Source organism: Theileria orientalis, chromosome 3, assembly GCF_000740895.1.
Source record: "Theileria orientalis strain Shintoku DNA, chromosome 3, complete genome".
Taxonomy (NCBI): Eukaryota; Apicomplexa; class Aconoidasida; order Piroplasmida; family Theileriidae; genus Theileria; species Theileria orientalis.
The window spans coordinates 546,457-561,197 of record NC_025262.1 but is presented as its reverse complement, the minus strand read 5'-3'; the positions used below and the strand labels follow the sequence as shown (position 1 = coordinate 561,197).

At 40.4% G+C, this 14,741-nt stretch overlaps 10 protein-coding genes across 10 annotated transcripts; 5 read left to right on the top strand and 5 right to left on the bottom strand.

Annotated features, from left to right (window-relative positions):
- Positions 1 to 426: 426 nt before the first annotated feature.
- Positions 427 to 2,338, top strand: TOT_030000247 (conserved hypothetical protein; the record flags this gene model as incomplete). Its single annotated transcript, XM_009692992.1, has 9 exons — positions 427 to 618; positions 652 to 1,000; positions 1,133 to 1,267; positions 1,297 to 1,662; positions 1,737 to 1,796; positions 1,828 to 1,875; positions 1,916 to 1,982; positions 2,012 to 2,126; positions 2,210 to 2,338. The coding sequence occupies 9 exons, from the start codon at positions 427 to 429 to the stop codon at positions 2,336 to 2,338; spliced, it is 1,461 nt and encodes a 486-aa protein (XP_009691287.1).
- A 390-nt stretch (positions 2,339 to 2,728) lies between these two features.
- TOT_030000246 (conserved hypothetical protein) lies at positions 2,729 to 4,129 on the bottom strand (the record flags this gene model as incomplete). The annotated part of the gene is made up of 2 exons (XM_009692991.1): positions 2,729 to 3,605; positions 3,654 to 4,129. The coding sequence occupies 2 exons, from the start codon at positions 4,127 to 4,129 to the stop codon at positions 2,729 to 2,731; spliced, it is 1,353 nt and encodes a 450-aa protein (XP_009691286.1).
- Positions 4,130 to 4,580: 451 nt separating this feature from the next.
- On the bottom strand, positions 4,581 to 5,246 carry TOT_030000245 (conserved hypothetical protein; the record flags this gene model as incomplete). The annotated part of the gene is made up of 1 exon (XM_009692990.1): positions 4,581 to 5,246. One exon carries the CDS (start codon positions 5,244 to 5,246, stop codon positions 4,581 to 4,583), a length of 666 nt encoding a protein of 221 aa, XP_009691285.1.
- A 406-nt stretch (positions 5,247 to 5,652) lies between these two features.
- TOT_030000908 (conserved hypothetical protein) lies at positions 5,653 to 7,221 on the bottom strand (the record flags this gene model as incomplete). Its single annotated transcript, XM_009692989.1, has 4 exons — positions 5,653 to 5,890; positions 5,920 to 6,170; positions 6,228 to 6,734; positions 6,766 to 7,221. 4 exons carry the CDS (start codon positions 7,219 to 7,221, stop codon positions 5,653 to 5,655), a joined length of 1,452 nt encoding a protein of 483 aa, XP_009691284.1.
- Positions 7,222 to 7,588: 367 nt separating this feature from the next.
- Positions 7,589 to 8,326, top strand: TOT_030000243 (conserved hypothetical protein; the record flags this gene model as incomplete). Its single annotated transcript, XM_009692988.1, has 6 exons — positions 7,589 to 7,609; positions 7,648 to 7,758; positions 7,801 to 7,954; positions 7,985 to 8,085; positions 8,117 to 8,236; positions 8,267 to 8,326. The coding sequence occupies 6 exons, from the start codon at positions 7,589 to 7,591 to the stop codon at positions 8,324 to 8,326; spliced, it is 567 nt and encodes a 188-aa protein (XP_009691283.1).
- Positions 8,327 to 8,588: 262 nt separating this feature from the next.
- TOT_030000242 (queuine tRNA-ribosyltransferase-like protein) lies at positions 8,589 to 9,791 on the top strand (the record flags this gene model as incomplete). Its single annotated transcript, XM_009692987.1, has 1 exon — positions 8,589 to 9,791. The coding sequence occupies one exon, from the start codon at positions 8,589 to 8,591 to the stop codon at positions 9,789 to 9,791; it is 1,203 nt and encodes a 400-aa protein (XP_009691282.1).
- Positions 9,792 to 9,970: 179 nt separating this feature from the next.
- TOT_030000241 (uncharacterized protein) lies at positions 9,971 to 12,447 on the top strand (the record flags this gene model as incomplete). Its single annotated transcript, XM_009692986.1, has 11 exons — positions 9,971 to 10,180; positions 10,214 to 10,286; positions 10,325 to 10,387; positions 10,440 to 10,609; positions 10,641 to 10,775; positions 10,807 to 11,040; positions 11,079 to 11,261; positions 11,362 to 11,419; positions 11,647 to 11,747; positions 11,830 to 11,994; positions 12,166 to 12,447. 11 exons carry the CDS (start codon positions 9,971 to 9,973, stop codon positions 12,445 to 12,447), a joined length of 1,674 nt encoding a protein of 557 aa, XP_009691281.1.
- A 471-nt stretch (positions 12,448 to 12,918) lies between these two features.
- TOT_030000240 (hypothetical protein) lies at positions 12,919 to 13,059 on the top strand (the record flags this gene model as incomplete). Its single annotated transcript, XM_009692985.1, has 1 exon — positions 12,919 to 13,059. The coding sequence occupies one exon, from the start codon at positions 12,919 to 12,921 to the stop codon at positions 13,057 to 13,059; it is 141 nt and encodes a 46-aa protein (XP_009691280.1).
- A 335-nt stretch (positions 13,060 to 13,394) lies between these two features.
- On the bottom strand, positions 13,395 to 13,944 carry TOT_030000239 (conserved hypothetical protein; the record flags this gene model as incomplete). Its single annotated transcript, XM_009692984.1, has 2 exons — positions 13,395 to 13,720; positions 13,848 to 13,944. The coding sequence occupies 2 exons, from the start codon at positions 13,942 to 13,944 to the stop codon at positions 13,395 to 13,397; spliced, it is 423 nt and encodes a 140-aa protein (XP_009691279.1).
- Positions 13,945 to 14,183: 239 nt separating this feature from the next.
- Positions 14,184 to 14,661, bottom strand: TOT_030000238 (conserved hypothetical protein; the record flags this gene model as incomplete). Its single annotated transcript, XM_009692983.1, has 2 exons — positions 14,184 to 14,527; positions 14,565 to 14,661. 2 exons carry the CDS (start codon positions 14,659 to 14,661, stop codon positions 14,184 to 14,186), a joined length of 441 nt encoding a protein of 146 aa, XP_009691278.1.
- Positions 14,662 to 14,741: the final 80 nt, after the last annotated feature.

Sequence of the window (14,741 nt, the reverse complement as noted above, 5' to 3'; positions counted from 1 at the left end):
TTGCCAAAATAATTAATTGTTTTAATTTGTAAGATCAACGTTTTAGTCAAATATAACAATATCCATTTTCATTTTGAAGTTATTGTTTGACTATAAACCAAATCATCTTTTAATGTATATATAGTGCATCTTGCGGTCGACACGATATTCACAAACACAAAACTTAACGAAATTAACACTCAATCGCTAACCATCAAAATCTAATTCACATATTAAAACACATAACAACTGTACTACAAGTCCGCTCTCAATAAAGCACGTAAAATCTAACTTTTTTTCCTATCATATCTATTTTTGTTAAAATCTACACCAACTTTTACCGTTTTTTTTAAAAAACGCAACATTCGTTTTGCAAAAGACATTTTTGAATTAAATCTCGCTTATTTTACCATATCTTTATCAATAGCCATCTTACGGATTTTTACCATGCCAGTCACTAAAGCTCCATCGAGAACAATTTCAAAGGACTCGGATAGACTTAGCTTGAAGTCGCATAGAACTAACAGTTCTAGAACCGACGCGTCATCATCCAGAAGCCACGGATCATCGTCGAAACTGAGGCAAAAGTTAATCACCTCCTCAATGCTAAAGCACGATGAAGGATCAAAGCACTCAAACGTCAACTCAACGTCAGATACCAAGGATCTGAAGAAGGGACAAGGATCAATTAACTACACCAACAAAGTGGATAACAGGACAACAAGACACGGTAAGGAGGCCAAGGGCTCACTCGACCCTTCAAACAAAAGTCTGAAGCAAACGACACTAACAAAGGGAAGCTCAGTCGAATCAAACAAAAGACCGCTTAACAAGTCAATAACGTCATCAATCGAATACGAAGAGTCAGATTACGAGTCGGAAACACCAAAGCACAGGAGTAAGATTGCGAAACTTAACTCGACCAACTCATCGTCAAAGTCAACGCCCACAAAGCTATCTGGCAAAAAGGCAAGTACGGACGACAAAGAGAAGATGAAAACCGTGTCATCTGTTTCCAAAGGTAAGAAGGGCGCGTAGTGACCGTATTTAACATAAATATATATATGCTAAAGTAGAGGATAATGCACACACACAATTATATGAGATAGCTAGCACCGACAACGAGTACAAAAAATCAAAAATTGTAATTTAGGCGATAGCGCACAGAACAAGGACGGCTTACTGCTAAACCACGACGACGACATAGAAGTAAGCTACAAAAGTGCCAAAATCGCAGAGTCACACGAAGCGCCGAAAACACCGAACCTGAACCACACGCTAGTCAACAGTAAGTCTAAGATCAAACAAAATTCACAGGCTCAAACGTCGACAACCTGTACTCGATGGCGAACGAGGACGAAAACGACGACTTTAGATTCAAAAGGTCGAAAAGGTCGCACTACAAGCTGCAGGACAGCATCCTGGCGCTGATTGCGAAGTACCAGGCGGACCTGGAGCACCTGGACCAGAAGATCGAGGCGCTGGAGGCACAGTTCTTCAAGAACCCGCCGGAAACGACGGGCCTGATCAAGGGCTGGGAAGGAAACGTGCTGAACAACGCGTACACGAACATCTCCACGGGACTGAAGTCGAGGCGCGCGCTCAACGCCAAGTTCAAGGCGAACTTCACGCAGACGCAAAACCTGATAACTGAGCACATCTTCTCGCTCACAAGCTCAACGTGTGCAGTTTCCAAGATGCTGCTCAACAACTAATCTGATCACAATGTATTTTTTACATGGACTCCGTAGAACCAGCGAAATCAAACTGCAGATGCAAAGAAGACAAAAAAACACTCGTCGATAAGCTGAGATCTGGTATTTGTTCCCGCAACTAATGATTCTTCAGCAAGTGATGACCACCCACTCTCGTACCTGGAGTTCAGAGAATCGGAATGTAGGCCCACATCTGCAAACTTAGCTCATGTTTACTTTAGATAAGGTCTCTAAGGAGCGAAAGGAGGCGATCAAGGACATAGCGGCCTCGATACGCGACAAGTGCAGGTAACACAACACCATACCATACCCTTCAGAGCCGAGATCGACGAGTACGTTAACTGCTGCACAGAGAAGAACTTCATCATCTTCAACTGCAAGAATCAGTCTAAGGATCTCCATAAATGTATTAGGATTTACCAAAGGGACGCTGTGAGCATTAGATAGTTACCCGTGTTCAGAATCTGCCGTAGTTATTCTCAAATTGGATACAAACACTCACTACCCACCTTTAGACATCCCCTGAGGCCATCAGGAAGGTCATGGAGCAGCGTTACAGGAAGGGCGACAGCTCCGCCGTTCCTTCCTACCTCAAGCGGAACTCCGCCGAGAAGCACGTTGATAATGGCACGGTCCAAGTGTAGCGGTTAAGCCTCATTAGCTGCTAATAATTAATTTTTGAATTTTGTCATGTGGTTTCGAAGCCCGTAGCTTTAATGTGTGTCCTTGTTCACCTACGTCTGTATCCATATACGCGTCGACACATCTGGGCGTATTTACCACATTCAGTAGGAATCCAATCGTTTGACCTTTTATTTATTATTATAATGAGATGTTTGTTCATATTGATGCGTATTCACATCTCTAACTGGATATACAACCAAACGAATGTACATTTACATAAACTGAATGCGCAGACCGCCAATTAAGGGCAGCTATCTTTACTAAGACTTAATATCTGAGAAATATGTGTTAGAGCTACTACATTAGGCATTAAAATCGTCGTTTACCCTGTTAAAATCAACACGTTGGCTCTACAGCTCCTTGATCTTCAGAATGTCCGCCCTTATGTCTGAGACTAGAATCAGCCTGAACCTATTCCACCCGTACACAAACGACTTTCCGAGCCAGTAGAAGAAGCGCTTGCCCTTGCCTCCCTCTACTACCGTCAGCTTTCCCGACTCGACCATGCCGTAAAAGGTCAAGTACCCCTGCGAGTACAGGATTACGCAAAGCATCACCGTGTAGGTTATGAACACGTTCAGCGGAGCCATGTCCGGGTCGTTCTCTCTGTTGGTCTGCTTCGATGAGGCCGAGTATCCTACTACTGTGAGCAAGCAGCTCATCATGTTGAAGGAGACTGCAAGCAGTGCCACAACACCTCTGTTTTCCAAAATGACCTTGAAGACGGGCGTTTCCGGGAAGTGCAGAGGGTTAATGAAGAAGACCGGGAGCAGCAGGTACGGGATTGCCACGAAGAGCGAGTACACCCACTTCGAATCTGTGGCCTCCCAGTTCTTGTTCGGCCCGAACCTCGTGTATTCGCACAGCATACTTACCATCAGCGCCACTGAGGAGCCTGCGAAGATTGACACCAGGTCTATGTAGTACGCGTCCCTCAAGTTTGCGAGCTTGTACGGTATTATGGCCGGGTAGAAGCCGTAGAGGTACCCTAATCCCACTGCGGAGGCGACGAACGGGTACCTTGACATCCACATCCTCTTCAAGAACGAATAGTCTGCTGGGTAGTAGTACTTCTGCGCCTCCAGCTCCATTTCCTGGTAGGATGCCTCGTCGATCTGATAGGCGTCGTGCGAAATTTGCATGTAAGAGACCATCCAGAGCACCGAGGTAAAAGCGCAGAGGAAGATCAAAATTGTTATCTGACACGATATGATAGTGAACTCGATCCTTTGGGAGCCCAGCTTCATTGCGATTGCGCTGAAGAAGAACTGGAACGCCACCACCATGAGGCCTGATGCTGGAATCGAGGCTGTGAACCAGGGCAGCTCCACGATGCCCACGTTCATTGCGAACGACTCGTTGATTCCGAACACCAGCGCGCACATCACCAGCATGTAGAAGTAGAATGTGAGCGAGCCCTCGTCCCCCTTGACGAGGTAGGAGAGCAGGAGCAGTGTGGAGTAGGTAACTGTGAGCCAGTTTGTGACCACTGAAATGTACAGGTTATACCTCTGTATCCAGCGCGGGAAGACGTAGAAGTAGAAGTTAGCCAGCAGAAGTCCCACGAAGTATCCGAGCTGCATCGTGATGTTAATTTTAGTGATGTATAGGTCCACTGAGGACTCCGGGATTTTAAACCTTTTAATCGTGTAGTAAGGCGTGTTAATTCCGAGATATAGCGGCTGAAGTACAATTATCCCTTGTAGGAACATTGAGAATTTCCTCAAAGCGAGTATATTCTTCACAATCATCCTCCTATACGCTGCTCTCAAACGGATTCTTTGAATCTAAATTTAAAACAACCACAAACAATATGTTAACTAAATCAAATTGAAGTAAACAACAATATAATACACATAAACTAAAACCATAGTGACATATTACTCCAAATAGGCCAATAAATTCTCACCCCCATGTAAGAACGAAGAATTAAATGTAATGGCATTTGTATACTCTCACACATTGAACATAATTACAAATTGTTATAATTTTTTAACGTTTTTCTAGTATATTTTTTATTTTTAATAAAATTCCTCATCACAATTTACTTTTTTCAATATGTTATTTCAACAAACGTAATATCGTTTTCATAAATTTCAAAAATCCTCACCAAACATTATCCATTTGATATCGTTGGAGGCTACATTCAGGTTAAATCTTATATCTTACATCCCATGTTAAAACTAAAAACACACTTTTTTGCTAACTGGTATCCATTGATGTTGACCCTTCTTCTGCCGATGTATATCCGCTGGCCTCCGCCTCTTCCGTTTCCATCTGAACTTCTTCTTTGGGCTCTATATTTATCCTTGCGGCATTTGGTAGCCAGAATACTCTTTTTCCGTCACAGCCTCCAACGTATTGTTGTCCATTGTAGACTCTGTATGTTATTGAATTTATCGTTGTTTCTACGGGGTCAGGTCGGTCATCCAAATTGCCGAGCATTGTATGCAACGGATCCGTTATAGGGGTTAAAACTTGTATGAATCTCATCAGGGTTCTAACTAGAAGGCTGTTTTCCTCGTCGTTTTGAGACCTTCCGCTTACTGGGAAGATACTTCTTCTCAGTATGCCTGTTTTAATAACGAAGATGGGAATATCGTGGTTATACCGATTATAGTACAAGTAGGTTCCTTCCACTCTATCATCTCCCTCCTTTCTGTCATATATAATGTAATTGTGAAACTTTATTCTCCCTATGGTGTAACCAGGAATCGGCATAAAGGTGTAATATTCCACACCTCGGTAATTGTGTTTATTTTTAATGAATTTTGAGTGGTCGCCTTCTTTGGATAGATCTAAAGTGATTACATCATTATCGCCCAAACAAAACTTAAACAGAAACAGGAAGATGAATAATCCTTTCATTTTTAAAAGTTTAATTCTCAAATAATTATATCGGATCTGGAAATTACATGAAGGCTGTGGTGTATATGGCTTAAATGATTACACATCGAATGATAAATTTCACCAATTGTTCATGCAGTGTCTCCCTAGTCAACGCCATGTAGGATTCCAATGAAATATTGAATTTATCGTTGTAAAAAAAATTAATAATTCTGACTAAATGTGTATGCTGGAATCACCAATTTATGATGTGTAAAGGTATAGCTAGCCAAAATTATCTTTTTATAACTAACCATATGAAATACATAAGATAAGTAAACGAATTAGCAGGGTAAAATCACTATTTTGAATGAAATTATATAATAATATTTAAGGCCTGATAGATTACAAATCGGAAGAGATAGTAACTCGGGTGAAAAGTCCACGATTAAAAAATTGGATTCCAATTGTTCTTGGAATCCGATTGCACGCAATTGAAATCTGAATGATCGAGCGTTGAAAGGATCGACATGTCAGATTTGGGTATATACTTCGCGAAGGTGGGAAAGTTCATGAAGTACGGACAGATCTGAAAATTGTGATGAGATAAATAAAGTACCTCTTTATGGGAGATTTGCCAATGCTCATTGAAACAGCGCTCACTGCAGTAGCTAGGAATGCCGCACCTGAAGAAGAATGAGGTAATTTAACGTACTTTTTGCAGTAGAAAAAGTTGACGGTGTCGTTGTTGACCAGGTGGATCTGAGGAAGATCGATGTGATAGACACGAGGACAGTTGAAGTTGAAGCAGGGAAGAATCCTGGGAAATATAGGAGGAGTGGAAAAGTCGGAAGTCTTCTCGGTAGCCTCAGATTCGAAAACGTTCCTGCAGTTGTAAGGAATAGTCAGCCTGGATGAGCCGAGAGTGGAAATCTCATAGATGGTGTGCATACTCCTGGTGATCTCCTAAAAGGAATTAGAATTGAATATGGAATATGCTGTTTAGTAAAGTTGAAAACGTACCTTGACCTTCTTTGAAAGAACCTCCTCGAGCTTAGAGAGCATTACGACGCAAGTGTTGGAGTAGTAGACCTTGAAATCGCTGCTGGAAAGGCCCTCGAAGGGGCCGAAGCCCTCAGACCGGCCGTTGTGAAGAGAAAGGTTTACGTTGTGCCTGAGAGCGTCGTAGACGTCTGAGGGAATTGTCTCGTGACAGCCGTCGCAAACACTGAGCAGCAAAATGTCGGAAATGAAGGAAACAATCTTGCAGAGAATGCGCTTCTCCATGCTCCAAGAAACTAGGGGAAGAACGGAGTTCCAAAGGTAGCGAGAAGAGGATGAGTGGAGGCGCCTGAGAAACCCAGGTCCCCGAGAGCCGTAAATAATCGTGGTGGCGAGCTCGAGGAAGGCGAGAAAGAGCTTCTCGTTGAAGTCGCCAGACTTGCCCTTTAAGTTGACGCCGATGTAAGCCCACATGTACTTCCAGAGCTTAGAAGTGACGAACCGGAAGCAGAGCTGAGACAAGTTAACCTGAAAACGAATGAGTGGTCTGAGAAAGTACCGATTCGTACTCCATCAAATAGGGAAAGAGAGTGCCGAGAGCGTTCATGTTGTGACAGAGAGCGTCCTGATTTATCTGATTGGTGTTTAGAAGCTCGTTGATGCGATTCTCAAAAAAGACGTAGCCGTTCCCGCGAATGATTAGCCTGAGAGACCCGGGCACCCTGTTCTCGATCATGCCGTTGAGAAGGTGGAAAGCCACCTCGTTCTTGAGACACATGACGTAGTTGGAAGTCGAACGCAGCTCGTCGCCGAAAACGGAGTGAACGTAGTAGGTGGTGAGAGCGTGACTGTCGCAGTAGGAGGACCCGATGCCGAACACGCACTTGAGAATGTCAAAACCGAAGTTGTGAGTGACGTCGGCCCAAAATTTAAAGTCGTGACGCTTCTCTATGTTTATGTTGCTCCAGTCGGTCCTGGTGGAGGTCCTGAGGTTGAAAAACAGGTCCTTCAGCAAGGCGATATCGTCGAGAGAGTTTCCGGGGTCACACACCGAAGAATCGTCATCCTGAAAAAATATATATTACACGAGAGTAGATAGTTGAGCTAACCCTGGGATTATTTGGTACATTGATGGAGCGTTCACGGGTTTTTTTGTTAAGTGGGTTATATTTACAGTTTCTTGCATTATCCATGCTTTATATCAATGTAAAATAAAACTACATGTTAAAAACAGAAAATAAACGAAATTGAACAGAAATGTGTACGATATTTATTGATAAAATATATTTTCATCAACACGCCCACCATTAGATGAACAGTGCAAATAAATGTGTAAAATCGTATATATTTATATGATTCTCCTGTAAAAATAAAAAAAGAAAATGCCAAAAGGGGCAATTCATGTAAGAAAACAATAATAAATGAACTAATTTTATTTTAGTTCACCGGATCGAACTTCGCCATCAGAAGAAGGCTCAGGTGGGATATTCTCGACAGAATGAGGAAGCTGATCGAGAATGGAACTTACAAGAGGCCGAGGTGGATGGACTGGGTATTTGTTTTTATTTATGTTGATTTACGTATATGATCTTAGGTGGAGGCACATCCGCCGCTTGACACGAGGAATCTACTACACACAGACAGAGTTGTTAAAAACCCATATGTTCCTCTTATTTCAAACTTGCTAGATAGGTACCCTCATCTGAGGTTTGAGGGATGCTTTGACCCGGACAACGAATGGCAAAAGGGTAACTTGTGAGCGTATAAAAAATTTTTAGGATTGGATTTTTATACACACGATCACCCAGTTATGCAATTTGTAACATATCAACTCAGTCTCATGAACAAAGGAATCGATAAGGAAGAGGCCTTTAGAAGGGTTGGATTTTATAAATATAATAAATACATAGACTGAAAAGGTATTCTATGATAAGAGAATAGAGTCTGAGAAGAGACAAAAGGTTAAAATGGCGCTCGGAGTGGACACAGATTCATCGCCAATATATACAACAGGATTCGCGTACCATAACGTAGGTCAACTGTTTTTACAGTTTTCTTAGGAAAAAATCGCAAATAATAAAGAAAAATTACTTTTACACATAAGAGATGAATTAAGGTAAGTTGCGTGTACGCTAAGATGAGATAGGAAGATAAAGAAGGAGGTAATGGAAACTAAACATGACAAGAAATATAATAAGGAAAACAATGCCTAATATGACCTATAAAATAATTTTAATTGTATTGTAGATAATATTTAATTCATTATTTTTTATTTTTCCAGTAAAATTTAATAATACTAAATGGTATTGTTGTGTATATAGTAACATAAAATTATAATTTATCATGTATTATAATTGTTTGTAAATTGTATAAAATATATAAATGGAATGTTTAAAAGAAAATAAACCGTTTTTCAAAGTTCTTACCAAGTGTAAAAACAGTGTTCATTTATATCGCAGAGGTGTGATCCAATCTGACTTACAAACGCCATCTTGCCCATTATTTTCTAAATCAATACTTCCAGATCCATTAACAATCAGTCACATCTCTGAAATTCAGAGGAAGCCTTTTTTATGTGTATCATACTCATCAGTCGTGCCATGTTTGCCAATGCTAAAAGAGTACGAAAAACAGTCAAGGTTGAATAAAAATTTAAGAAGATTCGTGGACTATGAAGGTGCAACAACACTGTTTACTCTTAATAATCCATTCATTGAAGAATATAAAATAGAGAACGGCAACTTCGTGTTCTATGTTAACAGTTCGAAATACGAACTGGATTTACACACAACAAAATTAATCATAGATTTACTGAGACCAACCATGTCGATAATACCCTGTGAACTAATGAAGCTGAATAAACTAGTTAAACTAAGTTCGAGGAAAAGAAACAGGGCAATAGAACAGTACACAACATACCATGAAGAACTTAAAGAATCTTCCGATTTAACTAAAATAATAGCTAGCGCTCATCCAGTACTAGGCTATAATAAGGACGATATATATCCCGGAGTTGAACTATCTGGACTAGGATACGGGGAATCTTTAGAGGAAAGAGCGGAAATGATTAAAGCAATGTTAAAAGGAACAAGTGACGAAAAGCTGAGGGTCATACAACTAAATACAGGAACTGCCATTGAAATTTTACACGCTGTTCTCCTCGGAGTAGACGTTGTTATATCACCACATCCAGAGACTCTATCCAGCGAAGGAAGAGCGCTGTGTTTCAATATACCAGAAGAAACCGAAGAGGATATAGACTTAGAGTCACTGCTCCAGATATTAAATGAAAACTGTGAGTTCGAAGATGGAGTTTATAAGGACAATATAAACTCGTATATAGATTTAAATGATAGTGTGTACCATAGCCAGCTGGACAAACGACTCCACGAAATTTCAATCAGGAAGGAATCTAGGTCTTACGTCCACCACCTCTTGAAATGTAAGGAAATGAGCGCAGAAATAATACTATCAAGTCATAATTTATGGATGTACGAAGCACTGTTTCAAAAGATAAGAGATTCCATAGAAATGGATAATCTGTTAGGATTTGTATATAGCTTTATAAATACAAATCTAAAATAGAAATGTAAACATTAATCAATAATATAATGTTCATTTCGCACATGGTTATTAATATATACTAATATGGTTCGTGTATATCTGGGGTCGTAAAATTCCGTATTTATGTAATATTTGTAAATAACAATTTAATTCAACACAATATTTTGTCAGGATTTAATCCACAAGGCTAATTTGTAATAATGATTGATTTAAAGACGTTGGGGAACAACGCCTTCAAGGCAGGAAACTTCAAAGAGGCAGCAGATTTTTTCACGAAGGCTATTGAATTGAACCCAAACGACCACGTGCTGTACTCAAATAGGTCAGGTGCATACGCCTCTATGTCTATGTACACGGAAGCCTTGTCAGATGCAAACAAATGCATAGAACTGAAGCCGGATTGGCCAAAGGTAAGACGATGTGTACTAAAATTGGCAATTTAGGGATATTCCAGAAAGGGGCTGTGCGAATATAAACTGGGAAACCACGAAGCAGCGAAAGAAACATATAAATTAGGTAATTCGCCCGTAACCCAGTAGTAAAATATTACACAGGCTTAAAATTTGACCCCGAAAACGAGGCATTGAAAAAGGCACTATACGATGTGGAAAATGACTGTAAGTTATTAAAATACGCTAATACCGTGTTCAAAAAATAACGGAAATTTAGTCTCGCATCAGTATATGCAATCTTTGATGATGGTGACCAGGCTCATACAGGAGAACCCGAACTTGCAGAAGTACCAGAGCGAGGACCCGGAGTACGCGTCAAAGTTGGCAAGCACACTTGCAAGGATGAATCACGACCCAAGTGTATTGCAACAGATACTAAATGACCCAGTAAGTTGAAGTGTCTATTAAACGATTTTAGAATCCAGCAATAAGAGATGGGCTCATGGCATCGATGGGAATGAACATGCCCACCGAAAAGAGAGAAACACAATACGAGAAGCCGAAGGAGCCGGAGAAATCGGAGCCTAAGGAGAATTTGACGCCAAGTCAACAAGTAAATTTATTGAGTAAACGTTTGAACGTAGGAGGCAAATAAGCTAAAGGAGGAAGGAAATAACCTGTATAAGCAGAAGAAGTTCGAAGAGGCGCTGGAGATGTACAACAAAGCGTCGGAACTTGACCCGGAAAACCTGCTGCTAGAAAACAATAAGGCAGCAGTGTACCTGGAGATGGGAGAGTACGAAAAGTGCGTAAAGACGTGCAACGACGCAATAGAAAGAAGATACGACGTGATGGCGGACTTCACAGTCGTGTCAAAGGTAAGACTTTGGAGGCGCAAGTGATCAACGAGTTTTAGATCTACAACAGGCTCGCGAGCTGCTACACGAAGATGGAAAAGTACGACGACGCAATATCGGCATACCAGAAGTCGCTGATAGAGAACAACACGAGGCAGACGAGAAGTTTGCTGAAGGACGTCGAGAGGCTGAAGGACAAGAAGGAAAGAGAGGCGTACATTAACCCGGAGTTGGCAGAACAAGTAAGAAAACACACGGACAACAATAAGTACCGTTGTGAATACATGATGGTATACATAGAATTGCTGGTTCCATTGTTAACAGGTGATAATGATACTTTAGCATCGCGAGAAGGGAAACGAGTATTTTAAGGAGTTCAAGTTCCCAGAAGCAAAGAAAGGTAACAACATCTATTAGTTATTGTTGTTTTTATTATTCTTATTGTTGTAATTGTTACATATACTAATCGTGTATATACAGATAAGTATATAGTAATTAATTAGAGTATATACTTAAAGTAAAATATTATGTGTATACACTGTATATATACGCATAGAATCATAGATATAGTAACACAATATATTATATATAACGTAAATGAGATATATTAAACTAATGATAAAATAGAATACGATGAGGCAATCAAAAGGAACCCGAAAGACGCAAAACTCTACTCAAACAGAGCGGCAGCACTGTTGAAGCTATGCGAATACCCATCGGCACTTAACGTAAGCAACAAGAAAATGATACCATTTTCAGTTGAATAAATATGATAGCTGCTGTATAACTCGGATTATAAATTATGTATAGGACTGTAACAAAGCATTGGAATTGGATCCACTCTTTGTAAAGGCATGGGCACGCAAAGGGAACCTGCACGTGCTCATGAAGGAGTACCACAAGGCAATGGACGCATACGACAAGGGGCTCAACATCGATGCCCAGAGTCCGGACTGTCTACAGGGAAAATACAACGTGAGTATAATGTGCAGATAGATGATTGGTTGTTCTCATAAGCATAGTTGTGCAATCAGTTAGAAAGATGTGAATAGTATTTTAGCTAGGTAAACACGTAAAATTAGAAATAGAAATCACAAACAAAAACAAACGTTGTTATACCTATAAATAAACATAAATAATGTGTAGTGTATGGCCAAGATTCAAGAGATGAACAAAAGCAGCGAAGTGGACGAACAGCAATACAAGCAGGCAATGTCGGACCCAGAAGTGCAGCAAATCATGGGAGACCCGCAGTTCCAACTCATACTGAGGAAACTGGCAGAAAACCCATCATGTGTATCGGAGTACATGAAGGACCCGAAGATAGCAAAGGCAGTGGAAAAGTTAATAGCAGCCGGTAAGGGAACGTTGGAGAATATAAATAGTAATGAAGAAAAGCATTGGAAAAATAGCGTAATAGATATATAGCCGCAGTTACAATGACAAATATTAATGATAATACAGGAATAATAAGGACAGGGTGAGAAACGATACGGAGATAGTTGGTAGAAACCCTCTTATTAATGTATAATTTATAAAATATTCAATACATGTATACGTAAAACTATTGAATATGTATTAAATAAATGAATAATGTGTATATGAATTAAGATAATGTATGGAAGGAAAATGAATACAATATGTGTGTAATAAAAATAAAAAGTAATAACAAAAATAATTTAATTAGAACATAACATATTAAAGACATAAATTAAACCATTTTACATTAATTAATTTATAAAAATATTAATATAAATGCCAATTTGATGAAAATATAACAACGGAAATAGTTATGATGGGGTGGTTCCCCTTTTTTAGAAAATGTCTCACTCCACACAAATAGTAATACACTGAGGTTGCCCGGCTTATTGCTGTAACTTTGGGGGCACGAGTGCGGACATGAGGGTCTGCGTCTGGCGCCGGATCGAGCAAGCCTGTCTGCGATGCGCTAGAGTCTGCCGAGGGCCTCGATGTAAGTCGGAGCTCGCGGCGGGTGTGGCCCGGTGTAACGCTCCAGGCTGGCAACAGAGCAGAGAATAGCCGGCGCTCTAGCGTCTGGCAGACGGCAGGTTTGCAAGGTCCGTAACAATAGGCACAATTCCCACCAGGACCCACTCGTGATATTTCATATTTATGGGTATATCAAGTAGGCACAATGTTAATATTTAGCACCACCGCCAGTTGGCAACATTAGCCTGTCAGGAGCAAGTATGCCATAAGGCCAGTTGTTGTGGTGTGAATTTTTTTACGAAACCAAGTTAACTAATTGGCACAAACATTTAATATATTAAATTAATAATATTTTAAACCATGCAGTGTCCAGAGAAAAGATAGAGTTTAAAGTGAATACGGGACTTTGCAAACCCTCCCACAAATTAAAGAAAGTAGAATCCCTTCCATAAGTCCTGCTCAACAGTAACGTTTCTGGGATCGCAGTTGGCCTGAATGTCCTGCAAAGAAAGGTCCTCCTGGTTACGGCATCTCACGTAAGGCTGATCCTTCTTCTTCCAGAGCTTGAGGTCCTCAGTGTTGCATACACACGCCCAGGGATAGTCAGAGTTGTCAGGGTACATGAAGTTGTAGTAGGCACCCAAATTGCCACCGCCAAAGTTCTCCTCCTTCTTGCCATCAGCACCTCCCTTCATTACCTCAATGGCAGTAAGAATAGGGTTCCCCAACTCGACAAAGCTTATGGCAGATACTAAAGTAAAAATTAATATTTATGATAAAAAAGGTTCTATTGATCATTTTAAAAGCGATAATGAGTGCTACAAACAAAGTTAGAATGTGTAAATGTATAGAATCCTATATGTATATAGAATACTTACGCGATGATGTGTATTCGTGAGCACGCTTTGTACTACTCAAGGTACTCTTTAAAAACAGAAGAAATACAAAGTATTTTACGTGAAATTTATAAAACATTGTTAAAAAGTGAAAGAGATTCCTCTACGCACTCAAAAGCATCCTATAGGATTCCTCCCTACATATGATTCCACAAAAGTCAAACAATAGCGGAATATAGCGTGCCTACAACTCCCATCATTTTTAAAAAAATAATTAAAAGCTGTTTGAAGCTTTATTGCCAGATGTGTAAGTGATTCATACCTCTTTGGTTCCAGCAGCCACACAACATCTTATTTGCTCATTTAATTGTACAATTTTCAGAAGTCTTTTGTTATGAGCGGGCTTATGAACCCCAACTTTATGTTATCGTAGTTCGTGACGCTCGTAGGATCGCAGTTCGCCTGGATATCCTGCAGCGAGAGGTCCTCCTGGTTCCAGCACCGCACATATGGCTGTTGCTTCTTCTTCCAGAGATTGAAGTCATTGGTGTTGCAAACGCACGCCCAGGGGTAGTCAGAGTTGTCGGGGTACATGAAGTTGTAGTAGGCCCCCAAATTGCCACCCCCAAAGTTCTGCTCCTTCCTCCCGTCGTTGGCTCCGCTTATTATGTCCATTGCGGTTATGATTGGGTTCTTCGTTTCAAGAAAACTAATGACTCCACCTATTAATAATTGTTAACTGACTTATATCAACTTAACCTTTGCTATTTCTGTGATTCCGAGTGACCCTCTTTCCGCTGTTGAAGGCCACGAGTTTCAAAAACATATAGAGCTTAAAGTATCTATATACGTTCATTTTGCGTAAAATATATTATATCATTGCTGCGTTTAGTTTTTACTCCCATAGACACTGCACCTAATGCATATCTCCACCAC